This window comes from Macrotis lagotis, chromosome 4 (assembly GCF_037893015.1).
Source record: "Macrotis lagotis isolate mMagLag1 chromosome 4, bilby.v1.9.chrom.fasta, whole genome shotgun sequence".
NCBI lineage: Eukaryota > Metazoa > Chordata > Mammalia > Peramelemorphia > Peramelidae > Macrotis > Macrotis lagotis.
The window spans coordinates 266,451,176-266,470,042 of NC_133661.1; the positions used below are offsets into that span (position 1 = coordinate 266,451,176).

At 32.7% G+C, this 18,867-nt stretch overlaps 1 protein-coding gene across 1 annotated transcript in view; it reads right to left on the reverse strand.

Annotated features, from left to right (window-relative positions):
* Positions 1–18,867, reverse strand: part of KCNH5 (potassium voltage-gated channel subfamily H member 5) — a 471,355-nt gene that overhangs the window by 59,183 nt on the left and 393,305 nt on the right. The window contains exon 10 of the mRNA XM_074232080.1: positions 18,023–18,219. Coding sequence (XP_074088181.1) covers positions 18,023–18,219 — 197 coding nt within the window. The remainder of the gene's footprint in view (positions 1–18,022; positions 18,220–18,867) is intronic.

Consider the following 18,867-nt stretch of genomic DNA (forward strand, 5'->3'; position numbering starts at 1 on the left):
GTTTTTGACAAAATACAGCACACAGTCCTACTAAAAACACTAGAGAGTGGAGGAATAAATGGATTGTTCCTATGATAATAAACTGTATCTATCTGAAACCATCAACAAGCATTATATGCAACCTGTTTAGGCTACAGGCATTCCCAGCAAGATCAGGAGCAAAACGAGGATGCCAATTATCATCACTACTATTCAATATTGTATTAGAAATGTTACCTTCAGCAATAAGAGAAGAAAATAAAATTGAAGGAATTAGAATTGGAAAGGAAGAGTCAAAACTCCTACTCTTTTCAGATAACATGATGGTATACCCAGAGAATCCCAAAAATCATCTAAAAAGCTACCAGAAATAATCAGCAACTTTACAAAGTTGCAGGATATAAAATAAACCCTCATAAATCCAGTGGGGACTTTTAATTACTATTTTACTTTCTGGCACCATAATGTCTAGGATATCTACATTCTTGATAACTTCTAGAAAGTTGATATCCAGATTCCTTTTTAATCATGATTTTCAAGTAGTCTAAATGATTCTTAAATTACTCCCCCTAGATCTATTTTCTTAGGTTAGTTATTTTTATAATGAAATATTTCACATTTTCTTCTTTTTTCTTCTTTTTATTAAATTTAATTGATTTTTGATGAGTCAGGTAGTCATTACATTCCATTTATTCACTTCCAGATTTTAAGGAATTATTTTCTTTAAATAGCTTTTGTCTCACCTTTCCCAAAATACTAATTCTATTTAAGGAGTTGTTTTCTTCAGTAAATTTCTGTACATCTTTACAACTTCCTTTATAGCTTGTTGCCTTTTTCTATATGACTCCCACTTTTCTTAAATTTAAGTATTTTATTTATTTATTTTTCCAACTATATGCAATGGTAATTTCCATCAATCAGTTTTTGAAAGGTTTTGAATTTTATGCTTTTTTCGCTTTCTCTTCCCCCTGACAGAAGGCAATCTAATCTAGAGTATACATATAAATGATTCTCTTGCTTCTTCATTTCTTTTTCCACTTTTCTTATAGCTCTCTGATATATTAAATCTTTATGGCCTGAGATCAATTAATATTTCTCTTTGAGAATTTTCATGTATTTTAGCAAATTCTCTTTTGAGTTTATGTTTTGATCTACCCTGTTACCATAGTAGCTTTCTAAGATGAAGGGGATTTTTTTGGTTGCTTTTTACTCATTTTCCAAACTATTTTGTCACTTAAAATGACTCCTAGCGATACAGGGGCAATGTTGTAAGCTTCTTGTGCTTGAGGTCCAGGGCCTGGTTTCTAATCTGTTGTGCCAGGGACACTGTGTCTACTTATATCTACTACAATGGGGCTGTGGGCTGACTACCTACCTGGGGCTCTGGAGAGTTAAGGCCTTACAGTTTGCCCAGTGTGGTCTACTATGTCAAGACCATAGGATATCAGTTGCTGATCTGTGTGGGGGCTACTAGCCTCAACACTGGTGTGACTGGATTTCATAGCTCTCTCTTTTTACTTGATTGAGAATTTATCTGAAGTTCTTCTAAGGTGTGTTGGGTTGGAAAATTGTTTCACCTTGTCCTATTGTGGGATTTGGCACTCTAGAATTCATTTTGAGACAATATTTAAAGTTGTTTGCCAGGTAATTTGAATGCACTTGATCAAATTTCTATCTTTTCTCTGTCCTCTTGACACTGTCCCCAGTGATTATTTTTTATGTAATATAAACATTCTCAGCTTTTATCTTCACTACTGCATTCCATCATGAAGGCATGTCCTTTTCTAACAAGGTTTGTAATCATTTTTGACACAATTTAATTAAAATTGATGATGACCTGATAAAAAAGTTCCAAATAGAGTAATATTTTTTCTAAATTTATCAGGTTCCCCTCTGATTTATTTTAAATAATGGAAAATATTCAAGTGATTTTAGATATTATAGAAGAATAACAACAGAAATGACAAGATTTAATTTGAGTTTTTAAAAATTCTTAGTTACTGATATTTTCTTACCCGATAAACAGACACTTTTTGGTATTTAAAACACAAACACACATACACAAGTCAAAATTTGTTTTTAAACTTTACCAAAAAGCTATTTTTATTCTTACATTTCAGTAAATGAGTTACAAAATCATAGCATTTATGATATGAGGAAGTACATTTGAACTAGATTAGGGAGGATGGATTGGAGATGGGAGAATGGAGGCAGTTAGAAAACTAAAGTTATCATCCAGGTGAGGGTTAATGAGAAGTTGAACTAGAGTGTTTGGAGTGGAAGTTAGAAGAAGGCACTGAATGTCACCCACAGGTCCACTTTAGGTAATTTCACAATGGCCCAGAGACATTCTAATATAATTAGACCAATTACTAGTGTGTTCTATTGCCACAGATATTTTGATTCAAGGAGTTGCTGTTTGTTTAAGCCTCCTCAGAATCCCTTCTCTACAATTAACAATATCTTCTAGTAAATAAACTGCTAGGAAGAATGGTAAGACAGCTTTTGTAGTGATACATCTTTGACAGTATATTTAAAGATCTTATTTAATTCTCTTACTTCATTGGAACAAATGTCCACCGGCAGACCTTACTTTGCTTTTTCCTTCAGGGAAATCAGCTATCTTATAATGAAAGAAGCTGTTGGGTTTAGGACAGGAAAGTTTCCACCCTAACCCTTTTACCCCATATACAATCCACAATAAAAGAAAGTATTGTTGTGATTTCAAGTTATCCCACTTTATTATTTTTAGCTGTAGAGGTGGAGTTAAAACTGAACAATCAGAACTATTTTAGAGTTAGAAATTCAGTACTATAGATTCATAAAAGCAAATATACATACTTACATCCCCTTTGCTAGGCAACAGCACACTCCATGTAGGTCACCCTACTTAAATACTTACAAAATCAAGTCTCTGATTTGGATTTGGAGGAATAGTAGTAGGAGGGGATGAAGAAACCATGAGCAAACATTTTCCCACCTGAAATGCACACTGAGTGGCAGTATGACTATTTTATCCATATAAACTATCTAATTTCCATGAAATTTAAGGATCAGACTTTAGTATTTTTCAAGGCTTTTCAAGGTGATATGTAGAAATTTGAAGATATATTCCTTGACTTTAGTCCATGAAAATAAAGATTTCTACCATCATATATCCTCGTATGTATCTACAGCAGAAATGTATTTTTCTACTAAGGTGTGTCATCGTTGGAAAATATGTTATTCAACAGTTTTCATCTTAGACTTTGTTTGCTAAGGCACTGAGCTCTTCCTAACTTTTTTTGTGGATTACAGCCTTTATTTGAGAAGCATGTACAAAAGGATGACTTGAACACTTGAAATCAAATTTCAGGGGCGGCTAGGTGGCACAATGGATAAAGCACCGGCCCTGGAGTCAGGAGTACCTGGGTTCAAATCCGGTCTCAGACACTTAACAATTACCTAGCTGTGTGGTCTTGGGTAAGCCACTTAACCCCATTGCCTTGCAAAAATGAAATCAAATTTCAGATACTAAAAGAGTAAAGTGAATTTAGTGTGCAATTTTTTTGTGTGTTAGCAGAAACAGGAAATGATGAGATTTATACTAGGAAAAATCCTTTGTCCAATCATTCAACAGTTTTCAGACCCTACGTAACTTTGTCTATTTTTACGAATATTGGATTTGATTGGGGAGAGGGGAGATAATGCATTCCACTGTCATGACTGAAAAAAGTGAATTGTACCTTCTAAAAAGAACAACAACATAAAAAGAGAAAATTCTAAGGATGCAGTAATAACTGAGTTTTACATGTGGTCTTAAAGTTGTTTGCTTTTTTTTGTTTCCTTTTGCTTTGAAAATGAATATTCCTATTTTGCCCAACTTGTAAGTGCATTGACAATTCATGGGTCCAAATCCCAATACTGATCATCATAAAAATTTTACTGAGGCTTAGAAAGGTTATGAACTTAGTTCAAGTTCACCTCTCTATCAACTATGTCACATTCCTTCACACTGTCAAGAGAGATAGAGCAACTATATTATGCCCAAAGGTAGCAATGAAAAAAAATCAACATTAATTTGGATAAATCAAAGGGCATAATAATTTAATAACAAGAAAAAGTTAATTTAATTATAACATAATAGTTATGTGGAATTTGTATGTTCTCTTCTCACAGTTAGATAAATATAACAGAAAAACACATGAAAAGGAAAATATAAAACTTCAAAAACTTTTGAAGAAACCTGAGCTAAAAGACATATGGTGCTTTCTGAATGAGACCAAAAAAGAATGTACATATTTTTCAGCATGACATGTTGTATCTTTACAGTAGAAATAACAGTAAATAAATACAAAAGAGCAAATATACTAAGTACTTTTTAAATAGAGTATTAAGAGAAAGTCACTAAATTATACAGGAACACAAACAAAAGAAACATTTTAATAATGGCATCTTGCCTACAGAACAGATAAAAGAGCAAACCAATGGAGCAATTATTCATTGTGCAAAAGAGAATGATAATAATATCATATACTAGAATTCTAAAGGTGTAGTCAATAAACATTTATTTTAGTATAACTATACTGTTCCAAACACTGATGTAATAATAGTGTCTGTACCAACAATACATATATATATAAATATATATATATATATATATATATACATATATATATATGTAGGATATATTGAAAATTTAAGCAACAGAGTGAAGATTGCTATGGAATCTACAGAGATTAGAAAAGATTTCTTATAGCTGGAGTTTAAAGCAAGCCAAGAAAGCTAGGAGGTGGAGATAAAGACAGAGAGAATAGCAGGCAGTATAAATAGTCAGTAGAAATGCCAGCAGTCAGAAGATAATAGATTATCTTATTTGAGGAACAATAAGGAGGCCAGTTTCACTTAATCTCAAAATATATTGTGAAATTTAAGGTGTAAAATGACTAGAAAATTTATGAGATTGAAGAAGTTATAAAAAACTTTGAGAACCAAAAAGAGGATTTTATATTTGATTTTGAAGATGATAAGAAACCACTTAAGTTTAAAGAATACATGGTTAGATCTGTTTTAGGAAGATTGGCTTTGCCTGTTAAAAAAAAAAAAGAATGGATAGAAGTTTAAAAAAAGACTTACTGAAAAACCAACCAGAATACTATTACAATGGACCAAGTCTGAGGGAAGCACAAGAAAAGTGGCAATATCAGAAGGTAGAATATGCAAGATTTATTACAAAGATAGAATCAATAATCCTTGGAAAGTGATTGGATGTGGCTGCTGAAAGAGAGTGAGGAACTGAGTTTGACATTTAGATTTTGAGAATAGGTGACTGGGAGAATGATAGTTTTCTCAGCGTTATTAAGGAAATTTAGAAAGGAACAGATGTCTAATAGGCAACTGGAGAAGAGATTAAAGATCATGAGAGAGGTTAGATCTGGATAAGTAGACTTAAGAATCATAAGCTTAGAGATGATAATTGAATCCACAGGAGATGATGAAATAACTAAGAAAAATAGTATATAAAGAGAAAAAGGCAAAGGACAGAATTCTGTGGGAAATCCATAGTTAATAGGCGTGACTTCAAGCCTTGGGTGGTGAAAAAAATAGGTTGAGAACTAGGAGAGAGAGAGAGAGAGAAGTTTAATGAAAATCTAAAGAAAAACATTAAAAAGGAAACGACAGTAATTTACATTGTCAAATACTGAAGAGAAGTCATGATAGAAGAGGACTGAGGAAAACAATCATTAGATTTGGAAGTTAAGAGATAAAAGAAGGTTCAGCTTTCTGTTGAGTTTGGAACACATACTGTATGTAGGTAGTTAAAAAGAAAGTGAGAGAAAAGGAAGTAGAGGTACCATTTGCAAATAGACTTTTCCAGAAGTTGAGCCAAGAGGCTGGAGAAATATGGGACATCATTCTTGGTAAAGATGTGAGGAGTTTTTGAGGATGAGAGAGGTATGGAAATGTTTTTGGCAGTAGGGACTTAGCTAATAGATAGAGAGAGAGATTGAAGATAAATCAGAGGAATTAATCTAGTAGAAAAGACAGAATGGAATGGAATAAGTAGTTGCATGTAGATGGGTTAAGCTTGACAATAAGAAAGGCTCTCCTTTAATGTGAAACATTACTGAAAGAGAACTTAATTGATGAAGGCCTCTCAGTATTGTGTGATGAGAGGAGTAGGGAGAGCTCTCAGCAGTTGGGTTCAATGTTTTCTATAAAAACATGCTGTGTTTAGAAGTGTAAGGCAGGGGTGGCTAGGTGGTGTAGTGGATAAAGCACCGGTGCTGGAGTCAGGAGTACCTGGGTTCAAATCCAGTCTCAGACACTTAACAATTACCTAGCTGTGTGGCCTTGGGCAAGCCACTTAACCCCATTTGCCTTACAAAAAAGAAAAAAACTTAAAAAAAAAGAAGTATAAGGCAATTAAGTATCAAATTAGAAATTCTAAAAAATCAAAGGAAAAATTAAAAAAATTGAAAGCATGAAAACTATTGATCTAATAAATAAAACTGAGTTGTATTATGAAAAATAATAAAAAAGAAAAACCTTTAGTTAATCTGATTTAAAAAAGAAAGAAAACCAAATTGCCAGTATCAAAAAGTAGTGAACTCACTACTAATGTGGAGGAAATTAAAGTGATAATTCAGAGCTCTTTTGCCCAACTGTAGGACAATAAATTTTACAATTTGAGTGAAATGTATGAATATTATCAAAATATAAATTACTCGGATTATCAGAAGAATAAATAAAATACTTGAGACATTTCAGAAAATGAAATGTAGGAAACTATATCTTATTCTCCAATATTCCCCTTTAAATGCTCCAAGAAAAAATCATTAGACCCAGATGGATTTAGAAGTGAATTCATCCAAACATTAAGGAAAAATTAGTTCCAATTCTATATAAAATATTTTTAAAAATAGAAGAAATTCTGCCAGACTACTTTTATCACCCCAATATGGTGTTGATACTTAAACAATAAAGAGTAAAAAACAAAGAAAATTACAAATCTATCTCCTTTGTAAATTTTAAATAAAATTTTAGCAAAGATATTAGAAGAAGTTATTACCAGGATAATACGCCATGATCAAGTAGGATTTATATCAGATAGTAAGAGATGGTTTACTATTAAGAATATAATAAACATAATTGAATATATCAATGACAAAACCAACAGAAATCATCTCAATAGATGCCGAAAAAGCTTTTGACAAAATATGACACTTGTTTCCTATTAAAAATACTGGGAATAGGGATCAGCTAAGTGGGGCAGTGGATAGAGCACCACCCTGGAGTCAGGAGGACCCGAGTTCAAATTTGACTCCAGACACTTAATAATTACCTAGTTATGTGACCTTGGGCAAGTCATTTAACCCTACTGTCTTGCATAACAAAAAAAAAATTGGAAATTTCCCTTAAGATTATAAGTCTTATTATTACATTATAATGTAATAGGGATAATTCAGGAACATTTCCAATATGATCAAGGGATGAAACAAGAATGCCTATTATCAATACTATTATTTAATATAGTTGTAGAAATATTGACTTTAGCAATAGGAGAAGGAAAATATATTGAAGGAGTTAGAATTGGCAATTGTCTTTGCAGATGGTATGATGATGAACCTAGAGAACCCTAGAAAATCAACTAAAGAACTCCTTGAAACAAGTAACAACTTTAGCAAACTAGCAGGATATAAAATAAATGTTCATAAATCCATCAACAATTCTATATATGCACATCAAAGCCCAAGGACAAGAAATAGAAAAAGAAACTCCATTTAAAAGAACTATAGAAAACACAAAATACATGGGATTGTACCTCCCAAGAAAAAGCCAGAAACTATAGGAACACAATTACAAAATATTTTTCACAAAAAAGTCCAATCCAAACAATTTGAAAAATGTCAATTGCTCATGATTGGGTTTAATTAACAAATTAAAATGACAATTCTTTCCAAATTAAATTATTTATTCAGTATCATACCAATGAAACTAACAAAAACTATTCTGCAGAACTAGAAAAAATAGTAGCAAAATTCATCTGGAGCAAAAAAACAGTCAGGAATATCAAGGGAACTGATGAAGAAAAATACAAAAGAAGGTGGCCTAGCTGTACCAGATCTAAAACTGTAGTATAAAGTGACAGTAAACAAGCCTTACTGGTACTGGTTAAGGAATAGAATAATAGATCAGTAGATTAGAGTAGGATCAAAAGAAACAGTAGTAAATGATCAAGGTAATCTACTATTTGACAAACCCAAGGACATTAGCTTCTGGTATAAGAACTCAGTGTTTGACAAAAACTCCTAGGAAAACTGGAAATAGTATGGCAAAACTTGGCATAGACCCACATCTCACACTGTACATCAAAATAAGGTCAAATTGGGTGCAGAATTTAGACATATAGGTCAATACTATAGATCAATTAAGAGATCAAGGAATATTCTATCTGTTGGATCTATGGAAAAGTAAGAAATGTATAACCAAACAAGAAAAAGAGAACATCATAAATTGAAAATTGGATGAATTTAAAAGTTTTTGCACTAATAAAACCAATGCAGTCAAGATTAGAAGGAAAACAAAGCTAGGAAACAATTTTCACAACTAGTGTTCCTGATAAGGGACTCATTTCTAAAATATATAGAGAATAGAATCAAATTTATAAGATTACAAGTCATTCCCCAATTGATAAATGACCAAAACATATGAACAGGCATTTTTCAAAGGAAGAAAAGATATATATATATATATATATATATATATATATATATATATACACATATATGTATATATATTTATATATACATATATATAGTCAGAAAAGATATGTATAGTCATATAAAAAGATATATATATATATATATATATATATATTCACATAAAATGATTAGAGAAATACAAATTAAAACAACTATGAGGTACCACTTCACATCTAGGAGATTGGCTAGTATGACATAAACGGAAAATGATCAGTTTTGGAAAGATTGCAGGAATATTGGGGCATTAATGCTCTATTTGTGGAGTTATGAATTGAGCTAATAATTCTGGAGAGCAATTTGGAATTATGTCCAAAGAAAACTGATTATACCTATTGACCCAACAATACCAATACTAGTTTTATATCCAAAAGAAATCATAAAAATGAGAAAAGTCTCAAATTTTCAAAAAATATTTATAGTAATTCTTTTTATAGCAGCAAAGAATTGGAAATTGGTGGAGAAAGAAAATGGCTTGAGGATAGCCTCATAAGAAAAATTATATTTTGAAAACATATATATTAATAAAATTTTCAAAAGACTACTAATTCAGTATGCATTTTTCCAAATAAAAAGAAAATCAATCAACAAACTAAAATAAGTACAAAATAAAAAGTTTTGAAAATTTAGAGTAAAAATATAAAAGTATGGAAATGATAAACAAACCTAAAAATTGGTTCTTTGAAAAAAATTAGAAAAATCATTAAATTTTTGGCAAATGGTTAAAAAAAGATGAGAAAAACAAATTACTCAAAAATCACAACAAATATAAGAGATATAAAAATAATTATTCTAATATGCTAAACAAAATTTTAAGTTAGCCAGATTGAGAATTTAAAAGATATGGAAGATTCTTTATTTTTTAAAGGTTTCCAAAACCTGTTCTTTTTTTGTCCTCCAACTCTCTGCAATTGCAGGAGAGAGAGGAGCAGAGGGGTGGAGCAGGGGCTTGAGGTTCTAGTCTCCTATTTCCCCCATCCTAAGGGCCTCTTCTCAAGGCTCCAGCCAGCATTTCAGTTTCCTTCCAGGAGTGGCTCAGACAGGAGACCAGGCCCCCCAGGTCATCCGCTCAGTCTGAAAGCCAGGACAGAAGGAACCAGTCTATGCCCTTGGACATGGCTCAGTCTCAAGTAAAGGGGTAGTTGAGAGCAAGGCCTATCTTCCAGGGGAAAGTGAGTGGAGTAAGGAGGCTGTCCTCAAGGCAGGAGATTATTTAAATTGCCAAAAAACAGAGATACTAAACAATTCAGTTTTATAAAGTGAAATTGAGTGAGCCATAATTATCAAAGAGTTGGTTCACATTAGTGGTACATTTTATCACATATTTGAAGACTAATTAACTAGGTTATAAGTATTCTTTTAAAATGAGATAAAATGCATGCTACAATACACATCATTATGATATAAATATCACCTGAATACATCTGGTAAAGAGGAATAAAGTGAAGAAAAATTCTAGATGCCAATTTCACTTGTGAATATTGATATAAATTTAACTAAAATCTTGTTTCCCCCAAAAAAGATGACATCATATTTTTTAAATTATTCTGTGACCAATTTGTACTTCAAATAGAAATTCAAGACAATTTAACATTAACAAAACAATGTAATTAGTTATGTTAAAAATAAGAAAATATGATTATATCACCAAATGAAAGCTGTTGATAAAGAGAACATTGATAGAAGGGACATTTTTAAAATATGATTAATTTTTTTCTAAAATCTAAAACTAGCATTATTTGAGCTGAGAAAATAATGGAAGCCTCCACAATAGAGGAATTTTTTTTTAAAAAGAGGCTCAGGACAGCTAGGTTGCCCAGTGGATAGAGCACCAGCTCTGGAGTCAGGAGTACCTGAGCTCAAATGTAGACTCAGACACTTAATAATTGACTAGCTCTATGACCTTGGGCAAGTCACTTAACCCCATTGCCTTAAATTTTAAAAAAATGTTAAAAAGAGGTTCCCTGACCCTACTAGAAATACTCAATAAACAATACAATTTAAGAAAAAGCATAAACTGGAACAATGAAGAGGTGAAATTAGCAACTTTTTGCAGATGACAAGATTTACTTAGACAACTAGAGAATCAGGAAAGTTAATTAACTTAAAGCTATAGCAAAGCAGCCAATTAAATCCAGAAAAATAATTAGCTTTGTTATTTAACAGTAACAAAATCCATGAAAAAAACTAGAAAAAAAGAAATTCCTTCAAAACATCTTAAAAATGAAGAAAATAAACAAAGTCCATCTACCAAGACACAATCAAGATAGACATAAATAAACAAATTACAAAAAAATTTAAAAAACAAAAAATAAATAAATTACAAAACTTCAAAAGAAATAGAATTTAATAATTATAGAAATTTTTGATGTTCATGATAGAGCTCTGTTGGTATCACAGAAATGATGATGCTACTAAATTAATATAATTTATGAATTTAGTGATATAACAATGAAGGCTTCAAATGATTACTTCATAGGACTCAACAAAATATTCAATAAATATTCATGGGGGGGTGGGCAGTGCAGCTAAGATGGAAGCATGAAGACAGCATTTTCTGGGAATTCTTTCCCCAAAAAACTCCAAAAGCTGTCAAATTATGACTCTAGCGAAAATTTAGAGGGGCAGAACCCACAGAAAGATTGAGTGATACATTTCATTTTCCCAGTCCAAGATAACTTAGAAGTTCCACAGGAAAGCTGTGTTTCACCAGGACCAGGAGTTGGAAAAAGCCCCTGGTTGCAGCACAGCCCAGGAACAGCTTGAAGGGGCAGGGAGAGAATTCTGCTACACTAGAATGATTGTGGAGTGAGGAGCACTGGCCACAGAACCTGCAGTGAGAATCAGGAGAAACCAGCCTGCACCTCCAGAACACAGCCCACAGATGATAAGGGGGTCAGGTGAGACTGCAGAAATATCTCTGCTCTCCCCTGGGGCAGGACTCTGCTGTTTGCCCACACTCAGATCCAGGTTGCAGTTTGGGCTTCCATACTAAGATAGTCAAGCAGGACTCCTCCTTACAGTTCCAGGGCAGAGGGCAGTGCTGGGGTCATCTACATATCGAAGCACAGGCAAGAGAGCATAAGAAATTGGAGGAATAAAAGTCCCAGTAGGGTGTCCCCCCCCCAAAAAAAAACCCCAATGCCTTGTAAATTAGTCTTGGGCTGAGGAAATGAGTAAACAACAGGAAAAAGAAGAATCTGACTATAGAGAATTACTGTAGTCCCATGGAAGATGGAAACACATCCTCAGATGATGACCAAAAAAAAAAAAGATTTTGAAAAGCAATTAAGGGAAGTAGAAGAAAAATTGGGAGGAGAAATGAGAAAGATGCAGAAAAATCATTAAAACCAAATGAACAGCTTGGTGAAAGAAATACCAAAAAATTACTGAAGAAAATAATGCTAAAAACCAGTTTAGGCCAAATGGAAAAAGCAAAACAAAGGGCAAATGAGGAGAAGAATGCCTTAAAAAGCAGAATTGGTCAGCTGGAAAAAGGAGATAAAAAAAGTTCTTTGAAGATAATAACTCCTTCAAATGCTGAATGGAATTAAAAGAAGTTAATTACTTCACAAGAAATCAGGAAGAAATAAACTCTTCCAAAAGTCAAAAAATTAGAAGAAAATGTGAAATATCTCATTGAAAAAACAACTTACCTTGAAAACAGATGCAGAAGAAATTATTTAAAAAATTATTGGGCTATTTGAAAGCCATGACCAGGAAAAGAGCCTAGATTTCATTTTTCAAAGAAATAATACAGCAAAATTGTCTTGAGATCCTAGAAGCAGAGGGTAAAATAGAAATTGAGAGAATTCGTTGATCACCTCCTGAGAGAGATCCCTAAAGGAAAAGTTCCATCAATATTATAGCCAAATTCCAAAACTCCCAAATTGAAGAGAAAATTCTAAAAGCTGCAGGAAACAAATAATTCAACTACCGAGGCTCCATAGTCAGGATTACACAGGATCTGGCAGCATCTACATTAAGGGCTCATAGGGGTTGGAATATGATATTCTGGTAGGCAAAAAATATTGGTTTACAACCGAGAATCAACTACCCAGCAAAACTGTACACCCTCTTTCAGGGGAAAAGATGGACTTTCAATGAAACGGGGGACTTTCAAACTTTCCTATTGAAACAACCAGAGCTGAACAGAAAGTTTGATCTCCAAGTATAGGACTGGCAAACCATAGAGGGGGTGGATGAGAAGGACTTACTATGAGGAATCTAATGATATTGATCTGTTTGTATTCCTGCGTGGGAAGAAGATATTAATAATTCATATGAATGTTCTCATGTATAAGAGCTATTAGAAGGAGCATATATAGACAGGGCACAGGAAGGAACAGAACATAATGATAAAATATAATAAAAAAGATGGAGTCAATGGAGTCAATAAAGGAAAATACTGGGAGGAAGGGAAAGGAGATGAAGAAGAAGCTAAGAAATTTCACATAAGAGTCAAGAAAAATCTTTTTCAATGGAGTGGAAAGGGGGAAGGCAAGGGGAGGAATGAGTTAACCTTCATTCTCATCAGAAAGGCTCAGAGAGGAAATAACATACACACTTAATATGGTATAGAAATCTATCTTATCCTAGAGAAAAAAATGAGAAGAAAGGGATGGGATAAGGGAGGATGGGGGAGGGAAGGGGAGGAATAGGTGATAGAAGAGAGGAAAGATGGAGGGAGAGGGTACTCAGATACAATGCACTTTTGGACAGGGCCAGCATGAAAGGAGAGAGAGAGAGAACAGAATAAACGAGAGTGGGGAGGAATTCTCTGGTGGACTTATGATAAAGGAAACAAATCACCTCAGAGACAGAGCCATTGGAATCTGAACAAAGATTGAAGTACATTTTCTTTTCTCTCTCTCACTATTCCTGAGGTTTCTCATCTTCTTGGGGCTGAGGGGGTTTATGTTTACTCTTATAGAAAAATTATTGCAATAATAGTAATAATAAATTAAAGTTCACTAGAAAAAAGAAACCAAGAGGGATGAGATTTCAGAGAAGCCTGAAATGACTTGCATGAACTGATGTTGAGCAAGATGAGCAGAACAAGAAGAACATTTTATACACTAACAGCAACAAGAGGTTGATGATCAACCTTAATGAACTTTCTCATCCCATCAATGCAACAATAAGGGACAATTTTAAAGTACCTGTGACAGAGAAAGAATTGCGGAGTTTAAACAAAGACCAAAGTCTATTAGCTTCAGTTTTTTTAAAAAAAATGTGTCTTATGACCTACATAATTTTGTTATCTCTAATATTTTACTTCCTCCTCAAGGATATAATTTCTCTCTCAACACATTCAATTTCAATCAGTAGCATGGAAACAATATAAAGATTATCATATTAGCTTCTGTGGGGAGATCAGGGGAGGGAAGGGAGGGGTAGGGAAATAATTCAAAACCTTACAAAAAACTACTACTGTATATAAATGGAAAACAAATAAAATATTAATAAAAGGAAAAAAATTAATAAATATTAACTGATGATGATTATATATGATTATATATATATATATGCTTCATGCAGTTGAAGAGAAATAAACAGTTAAGTGACTGTAAAAATACCACAAATTTCAGTATTGCATTATACTTTATAAGAAAAAATGCATGATTTAAGTGACCCATGAAATAACTTTTCCTATAACCATTTTCTTATAGTTCAGAAACAGTTAGCTTCTTCTATATTTTTCTCTGTTTTCATGCCACTAGTTACATATCTGGAAAACACAGAAGCCTGTCTTTCTAAGAACACTGGAGAATTTTCAGTCTCCTGATACAGAGGGAAATAGACTTTCCTTTCTTTTTTGAGCACACAGAGGTCTTAGAGGGAAATAGACTTTCCTTTCTTTTTTGAGCCCACAGAGGTCTTAGTTTAAAAAAAATGTCATTTTTGTTGGTATTACCTATAAATATTTTCTGACCACTTAAATAAACAGGAGAATCTTTCCTAAAAGTGCTATTAATATATAATAATATGAGCTTGTAAAAGAGATCATTTCTCTATGCAACAAGAATAATTAAAGATCATCTTATTAAACTGGCATTATACCAGTAATTTCCTATTATTGACAAACATGACTATTTTATATATAAAACACATAGTAATCTCACATTATAAATAAAGTATGGATTTCTAAACTTTTTGTGCATCATGGACCCCTTTGGAAACCTGATGAAGCCCATTCAATAATATTTTATTTTTATTTTATATATTTATGTATTATATTATTTTAAAATGCATAGAATAAAATATTATATGAAAACAAAGGAAGAAAAATTATACTGAAGAACAATTTATCTTCATCTTCATCACTGTCATCTCTCAAACCAAGTTCAGGGATAACAAGATTAAGAATCCTTGCTCTAGAGTATGTTCAAGGTCATCAAAACTGAGTAGGTAACTGAGAGTTCCTGACAGTTATATTCATTGTATATGTAGTCCTTCAAGACTGACATTAGGAGCTGATACAATACTTTATGTTCAGATGTTGAACCAGCTTGCATTTTTGTTCATTGACTCTTTCTGCAGGAAGCTTTTGACTTGGCCATCACTAGCAAGTGATGTTTTTTGAAGGTCAAGAGGCAAGCTAATTAACAGCATTTCTAGTTCCAAACTCTACAGCCTTTATCGTTTACTCAGAGTGCTTTGCTCATTATATCTTCACTATAATCCCTTACTTAATTTTCTCCCTTTTCAAATTTCCTTGTACTATATTTATGTTCATGTTAGTTATCTCCCTCTCCAGTAGAAAGTAGGCTCCTGGAGGACAGGGTCTATCACAAACTTCTTCTTTTGTTAATTATCTGTGCACAGTAAGCAAAGTACTCATGCTCCAAAAATGTTTGTTGAATTGCAAATTGACCTAAAAAGTAATATGTGTTTCTCTTAAAAGGCTATTACCAGAATGATACTCCTGTTGGGAAAGACTACAGAATGAAAGCCAAAATTGGAATTTTGTAGGTTTGTTATTAGTTTTGGGGACCTGTGTGTGCTGAGCCAGATGATCCCTAAGGTCCTTCCAACTTCAAAATCCTAAGATACTTTCCCATAATAATGTGACCCAAAAAGAACTAATATATTCTTGGCACATAAAACAAATATATGCCCCATTATTTTCTATGTTGCATCTTCTGGTGAAAAGAATATATAAAGATATTTCTATGTCTCATATGTAGATAGATACATTCATATATATATATATATATATATGTATGTATGTATATATACATATATATGTGCTGCATCTATCTCTGTCTCTAGTCTAGCTCTATCTCTATCTCATCTCTATACATATATATGTGTGTGTGTGTGTGTGTGTGTGTGTGTATTTGCACAGTCATCCAATTATGTCCAATTCTTTGTAACTCCATAAAAAATGTGTGTGCAGAAAGCTAGAGACTGGTAGATCTAAAATTATTTCTATATAACTGGGTAAATTAACATTCCTTTAAAACTTTAATGAACATCCTAACCCAAGAAGTTGGGCTGGGATATGTATATCCTTCCTCTCTACAAATTCCCAAAGCTTTTACTACATGGCTGGGTACCTTGAGGACACTTTAATCAATTTTAAATCAAGGAGTCATTTTCCTCCCTTGCCTTTCCTCTCAGAATTCTCAGTGTGTCTAATCTTATTGGAAATCAATGAAATTTTTTGCTGTTCTTTGTGAAATACTCTGATGTATGACTTTACTTTTAGCATCATTTTATAATGTATACTTCTATATAATAAACAGTTATGGAATTGATGGTAGATGTAATAGAAATACTGGGATTATTTAAATTTACATCAATTTCATTTCCCATTTTTCTCATTGATATCTGAACCAATTAGGAATGCCTAACTGTTCTCTTTAAACTAACCATAACATTCAATCCCCATTTTCTCTCTTTGAACCTTAAGAATTTAATTATACTTCATTCCTTCTTCAAATCCATTAATAGACTGACCTGAGTTTAAATTCCACCTCTGACATTTAATAGCTATGTGACCTTGGACAAGTCTGTTTGCCTCAGTTTCTACATTTATAAAATGAGGAAATCAATAACATCTGCCTCCCTGAGTTGTGAGGATACAATGTAAGTCACTTTGCACAAATAATAATTATTACTGTTATTATAATTTGTGGCCTGCTAATTTCTGCTGTTTCTTTTATTCTGTAATAGTATCTATACCAATGTGTCTCATACAACTCCTTCCACATTTGTTTACCACTAATAGTGAAGGGTTTTTTGTTTTTATTTTTATTTTGAACTATAATTCTTGATTGTGAAGGAAATTCTTGTATGAAAACTTTTTTATCTAATATAGATCACCAACTCAATGGGAACTCAGAGAAATGACTGTGACCATGATGATTGAGCAGCTTTGTATCTGAAAGCTAGTCTTGATAAAAGTCTTCCTGTCTCTAAGACTAATCCTTTCTCTACTTAGACTTATTTCTCCTGACCTGGTTTTAGCTGTTTGAAAATGCATCACAAGAGAGGAAATAACTTCTGATGAAATTCTTAAAGTGCAGTTTAAACAAAAATGTACTATATTATTAACCATAAACATCAGAACCATACTGTGGGCTGTAAGTCAGAACTAGAGGATCCCTTCATATAAATCAAATTTCTGTCACATTCTTCAATAAAAGACAAATGTGGGACAAAGTAATGAAGACTAAGCCCTCAACTGCAATGCAAATTAAAACTTCTTTAAACCTACACTACTTGTAAGATATGTCCATATAGTTGATTAATTTTTGAGATTAAATTTTGAGATGAGTATTCTTTTAAAGTACAAAAGGAAAATAAGCTCTTTGAATTGATTATAAAATGAGTAGAAGGATTTAGAGAAATCCAAGAATGCCATGACTTCAGCAAGTTTTATTTACCCTTCTATTAAAAAAAATATATATATATATATATACATCTTTACACACACATATATATGTATATACATCCATAAAGATGTATAGCTACTGAAAATGTAAGATATTGGTTTTCAATTAATTGTATTTTTATATTAGAAATAATCTTGAGAAATTATTAATTTTAATATAGTCCATTAATTTATCCTGAGGTTTTTTAATAACATACTTATCTTAGGAGGCCATTAAAATTCATATTTAAAATAATACATAGTAAATTTTCCTACTTTTTTTCCTCTAAGAAACTAAAAAGGAAGCTTATCCTTAAAATGATGTAGCTCTGCAAAGATAAATCACATTTCTATCTTTATCCTCTATGTTGTGACTGGTTATTACCATTATTACTAGCAGTGAGAATGTAATACTACATACCCTTTTCCTTAGATTGCAAGTAAGAGTGAGGTTCCTTGAGAAGGAGTTTGCAAAAGCTGTGTAGAAGTCCAGGACTTTGAGCAAGGCTTCCCGCTTGATGATATGTAAGTCACAGTAAGTCAGTGCCCGGACATTGGCACAAGCATGGGCAAGGGTAGTTTCCTTCCAGAAAATATCTCCAAACACATCACCTTTCCCTGGAGAACAATACAAAGGAATTATTTAGTTTTTTTAGGGTTTTTTTTTTTTTTGTAAGGCAAACGGGTTAAGTGGCTTGTCCAAGGCCACACAGCTAGGTAATTATTAAGTGTCTGAGGCCGAATTTGAACCCAGGTACTACTGACTCCAAGGCCAGTGCTTTATCCACTATGCCACCTAGTCACTCCAGTACAAAGAAATTATTAAAGTAACCCATATCTACTCCCATCTGTGTCCTAATTATCATCTACTAGTTAGTCTTTTATATTCTACCTTCAAAGAAAATTTAGAAGCTGAAAGTCTGCTATATTTAAACATATAGCTTTAGACTATTTAAGTACAAACCAATAAGGATCAACAATCATTGACAAGAAGATCCACAGATAACTTAAAAAACAAAACACAGCTTATTTTACCAGACAATGGATAACCTTACTAAATTAAACATCTTTCAACTTGCTCAGAAAATTTAAATTCTGCTCAGGGAAATGTTGTGTAGTAGATAGTCTTAGAGCCAACAATCTAAGGCTATGTTTGATATGCAGTGGCTATGTCACTTAACCATAGCAAACCAAGAAAAAATTTTAGAGTTCGAAATTTGAGTTTTCAATCTGCACTTTTAGTGGGAGGTGAGGAAGAGGGTAAGT